At 48.5% G+C, this 13,787-nt stretch overlaps 1 protein-coding gene across 1 annotated transcript; it reads left to right on the forward strand.

The window, feature by feature from the left end:
* The first annotated feature begins 9,983 nt into the window (after window positions 1–9,983).
* LOC121583296 (developmentally-regulated GTP-binding protein 1) lies at window positions 9,984–13,555 on the forward strand. The gene is made up of 9 exons (XM_041899479.1): window positions 9,984–10,196; window positions 10,704–10,827; window positions 10,963–11,138; window positions 11,538–11,607; window positions 11,706–11,875; window positions 12,038–12,168; window positions 12,363–12,530; window positions 12,692–12,814; window positions 13,197–13,555. Exons 1-9 carry the CDS (start codon window positions 10,158–10,160, stop codon window positions 13,294–13,296), a joined length of 1,101 nt encoding a protein of 366 aa, XP_041755413.1. The 5' UTR covers window positions 9,984–10,157; the 3' UTR covers window positions 13,297–13,555.
* The last annotated feature ends 232 nt before the right edge of the window (window positions 13,556–13,787 follow it).

Consider the following 13,787-nt stretch of genomic DNA (forward strand, 5'->3'; position numbering starts at 1 on the left):
GTACGCTTACCACGCTGCGCCTTGGTCCGCTTCCTGTAACGATCGTGACAGAACTACAGGACAAATACAAACCCTCCAACCCAAAAAGGCCTGTGGTGTTGATGGTATCCTCAATGAAATGATAAAATATACAGACCACAAATTCCAATTGGCTATACTTAACCTCTTTAACATCATCCTTAGCTCTGGCATCTTCCCCAATATTTGGAACCAAGGACTGATCACCCCAATCCACAAAAGTGGAGACAAATTTGACCCCAATAACTACCGTGGGATATGCGTCAACAGCAACCTTGGGAAAATCCTCTGCATTATCATTAACAGCAGACTAGTTAATTTCCTCAGTGAAAACAATGTACTGAGCAAATGTCAAATTGGCTTTTTACCAAATTACTGTACGACAGACCACATATTCACCCTGCACACACTAATCGACTGTCACGGTTTCGGCCGAGGCTGCCTCTCTCCCTTGTTCGGGCAGGTTTCGGTGTTCGTCGTCTCCGGAATTCTAGCTGCCACCGCTGTTTGTTTCTTGTTCGTTTGCTTTGGTCTGTTTGTTTTCACACCTGTTTCTGTTTTGGCGTAATTAGTGTCCTATAAGTTTCTCGTTGTGTTTGTCTAGTGTTGTGTGTAATTGATTTTCCGTCAGTTGTGTGTATTGCTCGGTTGAGCTTCTCTCCATTATACTGGAGTATTTTCGCACCTGTTTGTGCGTGGTTACTATTTTTGTCGCACCTGTTTGTGCGCGGTTACTATTTTGTCGCACCTGTTTGTGCGCAGTTTCTTTTCGCCTTCGTGCGTAATTGTTGCCTCCGGGCAAAGTTTCCATTTGCCTTAGTTTGGCCTATAATACAAGCCTTTGGGAATATCGTTCTGAGTCCTGCGTTTGATTCCACCATTACACCTACAGCACGCCTGACAGAATTACACACCTTCAATGGAATCAGCAGGAGCCGAAGCAGCTCAGACGAGACTGGAGGCCCAGGTTCGGGACCAACGAGAGCAGATCCAACAGATGGGGACCGCCCTGCAGGAGGTGATTTCCACCATCCGAGGCTGGGGTACGCCTCCACCACCTCCCTCCCTGCCAGCACCATCGGCCAGCCCGCTCATTCCAGCGCCGGAACCTCGAGGAGTCCGACTATCTCTCCCGAGGGCCTACGACGGGACCGCGGCTGGGTGTCAGGGATTTCTACTCCAGGTGGAGCTATACCTGGCCACAGTGCACCCGGCACCTTCGGGGCATGAGAGCGTGTCCGCCCTGATCTCCTGCCTGGCCGGTAAAGCGTTGGAGTGGGCCAACGCGGAGTGGAGGAAGATCGACGCCACGACGATTACATACGACGAGTTCTCCCGCCGCTTCAGGGCGGTGTTTGACCATCCCCCGGAGGGGAAAGCGGCGGGGGAGCGTCTGGTCTTCCTCCGGCAGGGGAGGAGGAGTGCCCAGGAATTCACTCTTGAATTCCGTACTCTAGCGGCAGATGCAGGGTGGAATGATCGGGCCCTCATCGATTTATACAGATGTAGCCTACGAGAGGACGTCCGTCGGGAGCTTGCTTGTAGGGACACCAGCCTCACTTTCGACCAGCTGGTCGACATGTCCATCAGGCTGGATCACCTGCTGGCTACCCGCGGACGTCCTGCGGAGGGTCCGTCCATTTCACCCTCCAGCGCCTCCGAGCCGTGTCCTATGGAGCTCGGGGGCGCTGGCGCTAGAGAAAGGAGGAGTCGGCAGGCTAGGGGGTCCATCCACTGCACCAACTGTGGTCGGGGAGGACACACCGCGGCTAGGTGCTGGGGATGGCCTCCTAGGGGAGATGACGACAGGTCCCGCACTGGGGATTCCCTCCAGGTGAGTAGTCGCCCCACTCACCCAGAGCTCACTGTTGCCCATTTTTGTATACCTGTCAGTTTTCCACAGGTAGCACCTCATTCCCAGCATAAGGTGCTGGTAGATTCAGGCGCGGCTGGGAATTTTATTGATAAAAAGTTTTGTTTAGCGTTAGGGATTCCCCTTACTCCTGTTGATGTTCCTTTCCCCGTTCATGCCCTAGATAGTCGTCCGTTGGGTACCGGCTTGATCAGGGAGGTCACGGCGCCACTTAGGATGTGTGCGCAGGGGGATCATCAGGAGATGATTCAGCTGTTCCTGATTGATTCTCCTGCGTATCCGGTGGTGCTGGGCATGCCCTGGTTGAGTACCCATAACCCAGCTATTTCGTGGCAGGAGAGGGCTCTGATGGAGTGGTCTGCTCAGTGTGTGGGTAGATGTTTGGGCGTTTCCGTAGGGGCTACCTCGGTGCAGAGTCCAAACCAGGTGCCCGCATTGCCCGTTCCACCTGAATATGGGGATTTGGCTATTGCGTTTAGTAAGGCGAGGGCGACGCGGTTGCCACCCCATAGGCAGGGGGATTGTGCGATAGACCTCCAGGCAGGAGCTGCGCTCCCACGGAGCCATGTGTATCCTCTGTCTCAGGAGGAGAAGAAAGCTATGGAGATTTACATAGACGAATCTCTGAGACAAGGATACATACGGCCTTCCACTTCCCCTGCGTCCTCGAGTTTTTTTTTCGTGAAGAAAAAGGATGGTGGTTTGCGTCCGTGCATCGATTACCGTGGTCTCAATCAGATTACGGTGAAGTATAGTTATCCACTCCCGCTGATTGCGACCATGACTGAGTCGTTGCATGGGGCGCGTTTCTTCACGAAATTAGATCTCAGGAGCGCGTACAACTTGGTGCGCATCAGGGAGGGTGATGAATGGAAAACAGCCTTTAGTACCACCTCGGGCCATTACGAGTATCTGGTCATGCCATACGGGTTGATGAACGCTCCGTCAGTTTTCCAATCATTCGTGGATGAGATCTTCAGGGACATGCAGGGGCAGGGAGTGGTGGTGTACATTGATGACATTCTCGTGTACTCGCCTACCCGTGTCGAGCATGTGGCCCTGGTGCGAAGAGTGTTGCGGAGGCTGGTGGAGCACGACCTGTATGCGAAGGCAGAGAAGTGTCTGTTTTTCCAGGAGTCGGTCTCCTTTTTGGGTTATCAGTTGTCTGCGTCAGGGGTGAAGATGGAGGTAGACCGGGTGTCGGCCGTGCGTAATTGGCAAACACCAACTACTGTGAAGGAGGTGCAGCAGTTTTTGGGGTTTGCAAATTACTACAGGAGGTTTATCCGGGGTTTTGGACAGGTGGCAGCTCCCATCACGTCTCTGTTGAAGGGGGGTCCGGTGCGTCTGCAGTGGTCGGCCGAGGCGGACAGGGCGTTTGGGAGGCTGAAGGACCTGTTTACCTCGGCCCCGGTGCTGGCGCATCCGGATCCCTCTTTGCCGTTCCAGGTAGAGGTGGACGGTTTAGGAGCCGTGCTTTCACAACGGTCTGGCGCGCCACCTAAACTCCGCCCCTGTGCTTTTTATTCCAAGAAGCTCAGTCCGGCAGAGCGGAACTATGACGTAGGGGACAGGGAGCTGTTAGCCGTGGTACAGGCTCTAAAGGTGTGGAGGCACTGGCTTGAGGGGGCTCAACACCCTTTCCTCATTTTGACGGACCACCGTAACCTGGAGTACATCCGGGCGGCGAGGAGGCTGAACCCTCGCCAGGTAAGATGGAGTATGCTCTTGACCAGGTTTACTTTTAAGATCACGTACATCCCTGGGTCACAGAATGGCAAGGCAGATGCGCTGTCTCGGCGGTATGACACGGAGGAGAGGTCCGTGGAGCCCACTCCCATACTGCCTGAGTCGTGTCTGGTGGCACCGGTAGTGTGGGAGGTCGATTCTGAACTCGAGCGGGCGTTACGCACCGACCCTAGTCCACCACAGTGCCCGGAGGGTCGGAAGTACGTTCCGCTCGAGGTTCGGGATCGATTGATCTATTGGGCTCACACGTCACCCTCCTCTGGACATCCGGGTATCGGCCGGACAGTGCACTGTCTTAGTGCCAAGTACTGGTGGCCCACGTTGGCAAGGGATGTGAGGGTTTATGTTTCCTCCTGCTCGGTGTGCGCCCAGTGTAAGGCGCCTAGACATCTACCTAGGGGTAAGTTGCTACCCCTGCCCGTTCCACAACGACCATGGTCCCACCTCTCAGTGGACTTTATAACAGACCTTCCCCTCTCCCAAGGGAATACTACCATCCTGGTCGTGGTGGACCGGTTCTCTAAGGCCTGTCGTTTGCTCCCCATGCCGGGTCTTCCTACTGCCCTACAAACTGCCGAGGCACTGTTTACCCATGTGTTCCGGCACTACGGGGTACCCGAGGACATTGTGGCTGATCGGGGTCCCCAATTCACCTCCAGAGTCTGGAGAGCGTTTATGGAGCGGTTGGGGGTCTCGGTAAGCCTCACCTCGGGTTACCACCCGGAGAGTAATGGGCAGGTGGAACGCGTAAACCAGGATGTGGGTAGGTTTCTCAGAACATACTGCCGGGACCGGCCGGAGGAGTGGTCGAGAGTGCGTTCCCTGGGCCGAGATGGCCCAGAATTCCCTACGCCATTCCTCCACTAACCTAACTCCATTTCAATGTGTGTTAGGTTACCAGCCGGTTCTGGCACCCTGGCAGCAGAGCCAGATCGAGGCTCCTGCGGTGGATGAGTGGGCGCGGCGCTCGGAGGAGACTTGGAACGCTGCACATGTCCACCTGCAGCGGGCCCTCCGACGTCAGAAGGCGAGCGCTGATCTCCACCGCAGTGAGGCACCGGTGTACGCACCTGGTGATCGAGTCTGGCTCTCTACCAGAAACCTGCCCCTCCGCCTGCCCTGTCGGAAACTGGGTCGGCGGTTTGTAGGGCCATTTAAAGTCCTGAGAAGGTTGAACGAGGTATGTTATAGGTTAATGTTACCTGTGGAGTATAAGTGTATTAACCCCTCGTTCCATGTGTCCCCTTCTCAGGCCGGTGGTAGCGGGCCCACTCCAAGAAGATGAGATCTTGGAGACTCCTCCGCCCCCGTTGGACATCGAGGGGGCACCGGCGTACTCCGTGAGATCCATCTTGGATTCGAGACGTCGGATGGGGGGTCTCCAGTATCTAGTGGAGTGGGAGGGGTACGGCCCGGAGGAGCGGTGCTGGGTGCCGAGGAGAGACGTTTTGGACCCGTCGCTCCTGACGGAATTCCATCGTTGGCATCCGACGCGCCCTGCTCCGCGTCCTCCTGGTCGTCCCCGAGGCCGGAGTCGGCGCACGTCTGGAGCCGCGCGTCAAGGGGGGGGTACTGTCACGGTTTCGGCCGAGGCTGCCTCTCTCCCTTGTTTGGGCAGGTTTCGGCGTTCGTCGTCTCCGGAATTCTAGCTGCCACCGCTGTTTGTTTCTTGTTCGTTTGCTTTGGTCTGTTTGTTTTCACACCTGTTTCTGTTTTGGCGTAATTAGTGTCCTATAAGTTTCTCGTTGTGTTTGTCTAGTGTTGTGTGTAATTGATTTTCCGTCAGTTGTGTGTATTGCTCGGTTGAGCTTCTCTCCATTATACTGGAGTATTTTCGCACCTGTTTGTGCGTGGTTACTATTTTTGTCGCACCTGTTTGTGCGCGGTTACTATTTTGTCGCACCTGTTTGTGCGCAGTTTCTTTTCGCCTTCGTGCGTAATTGTTGCCTCCGGGCAAAGTTTCCATTTGCCTTAGTTTGGCCTATAATACAAGCCTTTGGGAATATCGTTCTGAGTCCTGCGTTTGATTCCACCATTACACCTACAGCACGCCTGACATCGACAAACAAACAAAACAAAACAAAGGCAAAAACTTCTCATGCTTTGTTGATTTCAAAAAAGCTTTTGACTCAATTTGGCATGAGGGTCTGCTATACAAATTGATGGAAAGTGGGGTTGGGGGAAAAACATACAACATTATAAAATCCATGTACACCAACAACAAGTGTGTGATTAAAATTGGCAAAAAACACACACATTTCTTTCCACAGGGCTGTGGGGTGAGACAGGGATGCAGTTTAAGCCGCTCCCTCTTCAACATACAGTGGGGAGAACAAGTATTTGATACACTGCCGATTTTGCAGGTTTTCCTACTTACAAAGCATGTAGAGGTCTGTAATTTTTATCATAGGTATACTTCAACTGTGAGAGACGGAATCTAAAACAAAAATCCAGAAAATCACATTGTATGATTTTTAAGTAATTAATTTGCATTTTATTGCATGACATAAGTATTTGATCACCTACCAACCAGTAAGAATTCCGGCTCTCACAGACATGTTAGTTTTTCTTTAAGAAGCCCTCCTGTTCTCCACTCATTACCTGTATTAACTGCACCTGTTTGAACGTGTTACCTGTATAAAAGACACCTGTCCACACACTCAATCAAACAGACTCCAACCTCTCCACAATGGCCAAGACTAGAGAGCTGTGTAAGGACATCGGGGATAAAATTGTAGACCTGCACAAGGCTGGGATGGGCTACAGGACAATAGGCAAGCAATTATTAGAAAATGGAAGAAGCTCAAGATGACGGTCAATCACCCTCAGTCTGGGGCTTCATGCAAGATCTCACCTCGTGGGGCATCAATGATCATGAGGAAGGTGAGGGATCAGCCCAGAACTACACGGCAGGACCTGGTCAATGACCTGAAGAGAGCTGGGACCACAGTCTCAAAGAAAACCATTAGTAACACACTACGCCGTCATGGATTAAAATCCTGCAGCGCACGCAAGGTCCCCCTGCTCAAGCCAGCGCATGTCCAGGCCCGTCTGAAGTTTGCCAATGACCATCTGGATGATCCAGAGGAGGAATGGGAGAAGGTAATGTGGTCTAATGAGACAAAAATAGAGCTTTTTGGTCTAAACTCCACTCGCCGTGTTTGGAGGAAGAAGAAGGATAAGTACAACCCCAAGAACACCATCCCAACCGTGAAGCATGGAGGTGGAAACATCATTCTTTGGGGATGCTTTTCTGCAAAGGGGACAGGACGACTGCACCGTATTGAGGGGAGGATGGATGGGGCCATGTATCGCGAGATCTTGGCCAACAACCTCCTTCCCTCAGTAAGAGCATTGAAGATGGGTCGTAGCTGGGTCTTCCAGCATGACAACGACCCGAAACACACAGCCAGGGCAACTAAGGAGTGGCTCCATAAGAAGCATCTCAAGGTCCTGGAGTGGCCTAGCCAGTCTCCAGACCTGAACCCAATAAAAATATTTGGAGGGGAGCTGAAAGTCCTTATTGCCCAGCGACAGCCCCCGAAACCTGAAGGATCTGGAGAAGGTCTGTATGGAGGAGTGGGCCAAAATCCCTGCTGCAGTGTGTGCAAACCTGGTCAAGACCTACAGGAAACGTATGATCTCTGTAATTGCAAACAAAGGTTTCTGTACCAAATATTAAGTTCTGCTTTTCTGATGTATCAAATACTTATGTCATGCAATAAAATGCAAATGAATTACTTAAAAATCATACAATGTGATTTTCTGGATTTTTAGATTCCGTCTCTCACAGTTGAAGTGTACCTATGATAAAAATTACAGACCTCTACATGCTTTGTAAGTAGGAAAACCTGCAAAATCGGCAGTGTATCAAATACTTGTTCTCCCCACTGTATATATCGACGAATTGGCGAGGGCACTAGAACAGTCTGCAGCACCCGGCCTCACCCTACTAGAATCTGAAGTCAAATGTCTACTGTTTGCTGATGATCTGGTGCTTCTGTCACCAACCAAGTAGGGCCTACAGCAGCACCTAGATCTTCTGCACAGATTCTGTCAGACCTGGGCCCTGACAGTAAATCAGGGCCCAGGTAATGGTGTTCCAAAAAAGCTCCAGTTGCCAGGACCACAAATACAAATTCCATCTAGACACTGTTGCCCTAGAGCACACAAAAACTATACATACCTCGGCCTAAACATCAGCGCCACAGATAACTTCCACAAAACTGTGAACGATCTGAGAGACAAGGCAAGAAGGGTCTTCTATGCCATCAAAAGGAACATAAAATTCGACATACCAATTAGGATCTGGCTAAAAATATTTGAATCAGTTATAGAACCCATTGCCCTTTATGGTTGTGAGGTCTGGGGTCCACCCACCAACCAAGAATTCACAAAATGGGACAAACACTAAATTGAGACTCTGCATGCAGAATTCTGCAAAAATATCGTCTGTGTACAACGAAAAACACCAAATAATGCATGCAGAACAGCATTAGGCCGATACCCGCTAATTATCAAAATCCAGAAAAGGAGAGAGAGAGAGAGAGAGAGAGAGAGAGAGAGAGAGAGAGAGAGAGAGAGAGAGAGAGAGAGAGAGAGAGAGAGTGTGTGTTTGTTTGCAGTAGCCTTTTACTGTGTTGAATTATGCAGCGTCAGATACATTAATTTATGATTTGTCAAAACCAAGCAAATCAAATCAAATCAAATCAAATCTTATTGGTCACATGCGCCGAATACAACAGGTGCAGACATTACAGTGAAATGCTTACTTACAGCCCTTAACCAACAGTGCATTTATTTTAAACAAAAAAAGTAAGAATAAAACAACAACAAAAAAAGTGTTGAGAAAAAAAGAGCAGAAGTAAAATAAAGTGACAGTAGGGAGGCTATATATACAGGGGGGTACCGTTGCAGAGTCAATGTGCGGGGGCACCGGCTAGTTGAGGTAGTTGAGGTAATATGTACATGTGGGTAGAGTTAAAGTGACTATGCATAAATACTTAACAGAGTAGCAGCTGCGTAAAAAGGATGGGGTGGGGGGGGCAGTGCAAATAGTCTGGGTAGCCATGATTAGCTGTTCAGGAGTCTTATGGCTTGGGGGTAGAAGCTGTTGAGAAGTCTTTTGGACCTAGACTTGGCACTCCGGTACCGCTTGCCGTGCGGTAGCAGAGAGAACAGTCTATGACTAGGGTGGCTGGAGTCTTTGACAATTTTGAGGGCCTTCCTCTGACACCGCCTGAGTATAGAGGTCCTGGATGGCAGGAAGCTTTGCCCCAGTGATGTACTGGGCCGTACGCACTACCCTCTGTAGTGCCTTGCGGTCGGAGGCCAAGCAGTTGCCATACCAGGCGGTGATGCAACCAGTCAGGATGCTCTCGATGGTGCAGCTGTAGAATTTTTTGAGGATCTGAGGACCCATGCCAAATCTTTTTAGTCTCCTGAGGGGGAATAGGCTTTGTCGTGCCCTCTTCACGACTGTCTTGGTGTGTTTGGACCATGATAGTTCGTTGGTGATGTGGACACCAAGGAACTTGAAGCTCTCAACATGTTCCACTACAGCCCCGTCGATGAGAATGGGGGGCGTGCTCAGTCCTCTTTTTTTTTCCTGTAGTCCACAATCATCTCCTTTGTCTTGGTCACGTTGAGGGAGAGGTTGTTGTCCTGGCACCACACGGCCAGATCTCTGACCTCCTCCCTATAGGCTGTCTCATCGTTGTCGGTGATCAGGCCTACCACTGTTGTGGTGTCGGCAAACTTAATGATGGTGTTGGAGTCGTGCCTGGCCATGCAGTCATGGGTGAACAGAGAGTACAGGAGGGGACTGAGCACGCACCCCTGAGGGGCCCCCGTGTTGAGGATCAGTGTGGCAGATGTGTTGTTACCTACCCTTACCACCTGGGGGCGGCCCGTCAGGAAGTCCAGGATCCAGTTGCAGAGGGAGGTGTTTAGTCCCAGGATCCTTAGCTTAGTGATGAGCTTAGAGGGCACTATGGTGTTGAATGCTGAGCTGTAGTCAATGAATAGCATTCTCACGTAGGTGTTCCTCTTGTCCAGGTGGGAAAGGGCAGTGTGGAGTGCGATAGAGATTGCATCATCTGTGGATCTGTTGGGGCGGTATGCAAATATGAATCTTGTATTTAAAATGTGTTACATTGCATAATTTCTGCAACATTTATGTCATTGCTGTTGCACGACATATTTCATTCAGCTTACTTGTTTTATTTGTATTTTTGTATTTGTATTTTTAAATGTCAGATAACTAACAGCAATCTGCAAAATACTTCATTCCAGTAGGTGGCGCCAACTGCAGCACCTTTTCTGAGTTTGCCGTCGAGTTTCTTTGGTTTGCCTGCCTCTTCCTCCTCGCGAGACCCCAGCCACAGGTTGAAAGCATGGGTGCTAGCTGTTGCTAGCTAGTCTTGTATGCTTGCGTGATAAAACTCAACAATTTAACAACTTTGATATTAAACTTGTTTCATCGTTATCGTGATATCATCTAAGGACCAACTACAAGATGAGTTTACTCGCCAAAATAGCAGAAATTGAGGCCGAGGTAAGTTAGCTAACGGTCGCGAATGCTAGCTAACGCGTTAGCTGTGAATCACATTTTGTGTGGCCACTTGACTAGATGGCTAGCTAGTTGGCTAAATTTAACTTGGCTAATCAAGGCCTTACAATGGATTTCTCCTTAAAAAAAAGAATATATCCATAATATGATGGCAGACACCCTAGTTGGCTACTGTAAAGTAGCTAGCTATATGTTATTGTTGGCAGGGTAATTAACTAGCTAACGTTAAGTAGCTAACTAGCTAGTTAAGCACTAATATCATGCTAACCGGCGCTGGTATGTATAGAACCACGCCGGAGTTCACCAGCTTTGACAGATTGTAATTCACCCCAGTGTCGGTGTCATGATGACAATATGTTTTCTTTGTGATCATTCGAAAGCCAGCCATCGCAACAATTTAGCTCTGGACAAGTAGGCCTAGTCAATATTCTAGTTCTGGCTGTTGTCATATTGTGTTGAATATGAATGATTTAAACATCCTCTGTCGGGTAGATGGCTCGGACTCAGAAGAACAAGGCCACATCTAACCACTTGGGGTTGCTCAAAGCTCGTCTGGCCAAGATGAGGAGAGAACTTATCACACCAAAGGGAGGCAGTGGAGGAGGCACAGGGGAAGGTGAGTCCTAACTCGTGATCATCATTCATCTTAAGAATGTGTCCAGCTACACAACAGTGCAGTGGAGATAAGTTGAGATGTACAAGATCTTGTCATATTGTAATGAATACTAATGTGTCACCCTTTGTTGTATAGGTTTTGATGTGGCAAAAACAGGTGATGCCCGTATCGGGTTTGTAGGGTTCCCCTCGGTGGGCAAGTCTACTTTGCTAAGTAACCTGGCAGGGGTGTACTCAGAGGTGGCAGCCTATGAGTTCACCACCCTCACCACAGTACCAGGAGTGATCCGCTACAAGGGTGCAAAAATACAGGTACTTTATGTGCATCTTATACCCTTCACACCTCACCTTAAAGGAAAAATCCACTCCAAAACGATGATGATGTGGCAAGTGGCACTTCAAGAAGCAGAGTGTCACTTCCACATCATCATGATGATGTGGCAAGTGACACTGCTTCTTGAAAGTCCAATATCTCGAAAACTTGACTGCTGACGTGCAAAACATTTTGGGACTGTATCAACAGTGAACTAATGAAAAAAATACCAACATATAGCTTTTGAGGGGAGTTTTCCTTTGAGGACAATATGTACTAGTAGTGATAATTTGTATTTTTGCTACTTGCAATTTTTTACTTAATTAGTGTTTTCTTTAAGATGTTTTGCAGGAGATGTTTCAGTATTAGGATGTTTATTCCACTTTTGTGTATCCAAGCTCCTGGATCTCCCAGGTATCATCGAGGGGGCCAAAGATGGCAAGGGCAGAGGACGACAGGTCATCGCAGGTGAGAGCCATCAGTGAACCATCAGAACCATACACAAACAACATGTGTCACACTCACACCTTGAAGGTAGTTTGTAACTGTGGTCTTTCTTTTCCCAGTGGCTCGAACCTGTAACCTGATCCTCATAGTGTTGGATGTGCTGAAGCCTCTGGGCCACAAGAAGCTGATTGAACACGAGCTGGAGGGCTTCGGAATCCGCCTCAACAAGAAGCCGCCCAACATCGGCTACAAGAAGAAGGACAAAGGAGGTATCAACTTCACCGTCACAGTACGTCTGTTTAATACAACACTTTCATGTCCAGCTCAACCTGTTCCTATTTCTCTCTCTCTTTACAGTTATCTATCTCTGGAAGTAGATTGTTCTTTTATCTCTCTCATTTGATTTCAATGGGCTTACTCTGGTGTTCTTCCTTTCTGGCACCTTCTCCAGTGTCCACAGAGTGAGCTGGATGGTGACGCAGTGAAGAGCATCCTGGCCGAGTACAAGATCCACAACGCTGACATCACCCTGCGCAGTGACTCCACGGCTGATGACCTCATCGACGTGGTGGAGGGAAACCGGTAAGCAGCTGAGCACTTCTACAAACTCGGATGTCATTTTTGTATTGATTTTATTTTCTTCTTAATCCTCCATTAATCTATAATTGGATCTGACCTATACCCCCTAGCCAAAGTCCCGCTATACCCCATCCCAAAGTAAGGTCAACGCTCCCCTACAGACCTGCTGACATAACTTTTCTGTTTAATCTCACCAGAGTGTACATCCCCTGCATTTATGTGCTCAACAAAATTGACCAGATCTCCATTGAAGAGCTGGACATCATCTACAAGGTGCCCCACTGTGTTCCCATCTCTGCCCACTCCCGCTGGAACTTTGACGACCTACTGGAGAAGATGTGGGACTACCTGCACTTAGTGCGCATGTAAGGAGACACTCTCTCAACCTACCAACCCCTAGAAGGGACATATAGGGTTATTGGAACCTTCTATGAAATAGAATCCCTATTACACACAGAACTATTTTTTGACTGCTTGGATAAATGTTGTTTTTGTGAATTAATCATTTGAATGTGTTGTCCCCCAGATACACCAAACCCAAAGGCCAGCTTCCTGACTACACATCTCCAGTCGTTCTACCTACTGAACATACTACAGTAGAGGACTTCTGTTTGAAGATTCATAAAAGCCTCCTCAAAGAATTAAAATAGTGAGTACTATACTGTTGACTAATGGCTTTTGTGCATCTTGTTGATGTTCATGAAAAGACTGGGGTATACCCCAGTATCTAACCGATTTAAAGCCACAATCAGTAAGAAATAATGTACTTTAAAAATATATATATACTTAACAAATTCACATGGGCTTACAAAGGCAGCCCAATTCTCATATTTTTCCCTCTAATTGGTCTTTTGACCAATCACATCAGAGCTGATCTGATTGGTCAAAAGACCAATTAGTGAAAAAGAGATCAGAATTTAGCTGCCTGTTTAAATGCAGCTTTAGCTGCTGTGTCCAGCACACAGACAAATATGATTCAATGTTTCAGCTGCTTGGTATTGTTCTAACACTCAGTCTTCCTGTCCTTTCAGTGCTCTGGTGTGGGGTGCTTCAGTGAAGCACAACCCCCAGAAGGTGGGAAAAGACCATGTCATGGAGGATGAGGACGTTATCCAGCTGGTGAAAAAGTAAAAGGACTCCTGACGCTGCATGATTTTCTCATCACCGGGAATAGTCTGCTGCTCATGAAAACCCCCTTCAAACATATCCACGAGAGCATCTGTGTCTTGTGGTTCTCAATTTTATTTTGGAATTTGAAAAACTGAAAAGAATAAATATGAATGTCCATGTTGCATTTACCTCTCATTTATGCCGACACGTGATTCATAAAATCCATCGAAGAGTATTAGCCTTGAATCTCAAAAATATCAAATAAACACCATAAAAATGACTTACGGGATCGTCTTTTATTTTAGCTCATAATATAGGTCATTGGGTTTATGCCTTGAAAGACGCATTGTAATTACTATGTTGAACAACACTGACAAATATAACTTCATAACATTCACATTTCCCTTCATATGAAATAAATCAAAATCCTGCCCCAGTTACATGGGTGTGTCCTGCTTTATCTCTCTATACTTTCAATGGTGATTGACCGTTCTTATGAAATACATCCTTAA

This window comes from Coregonus clupeaformis, chromosome 15 (genome assembly GCF_020615455.1).
Source record: "Coregonus clupeaformis isolate EN_2021a chromosome 15, ASM2061545v1, whole genome shotgun sequence".
Lineage (NCBI taxonomy): Eukaryota > Metazoa > Chordata > Actinopteri > Salmoniformes > Salmonidae > Coregonus > Coregonus clupeaformis.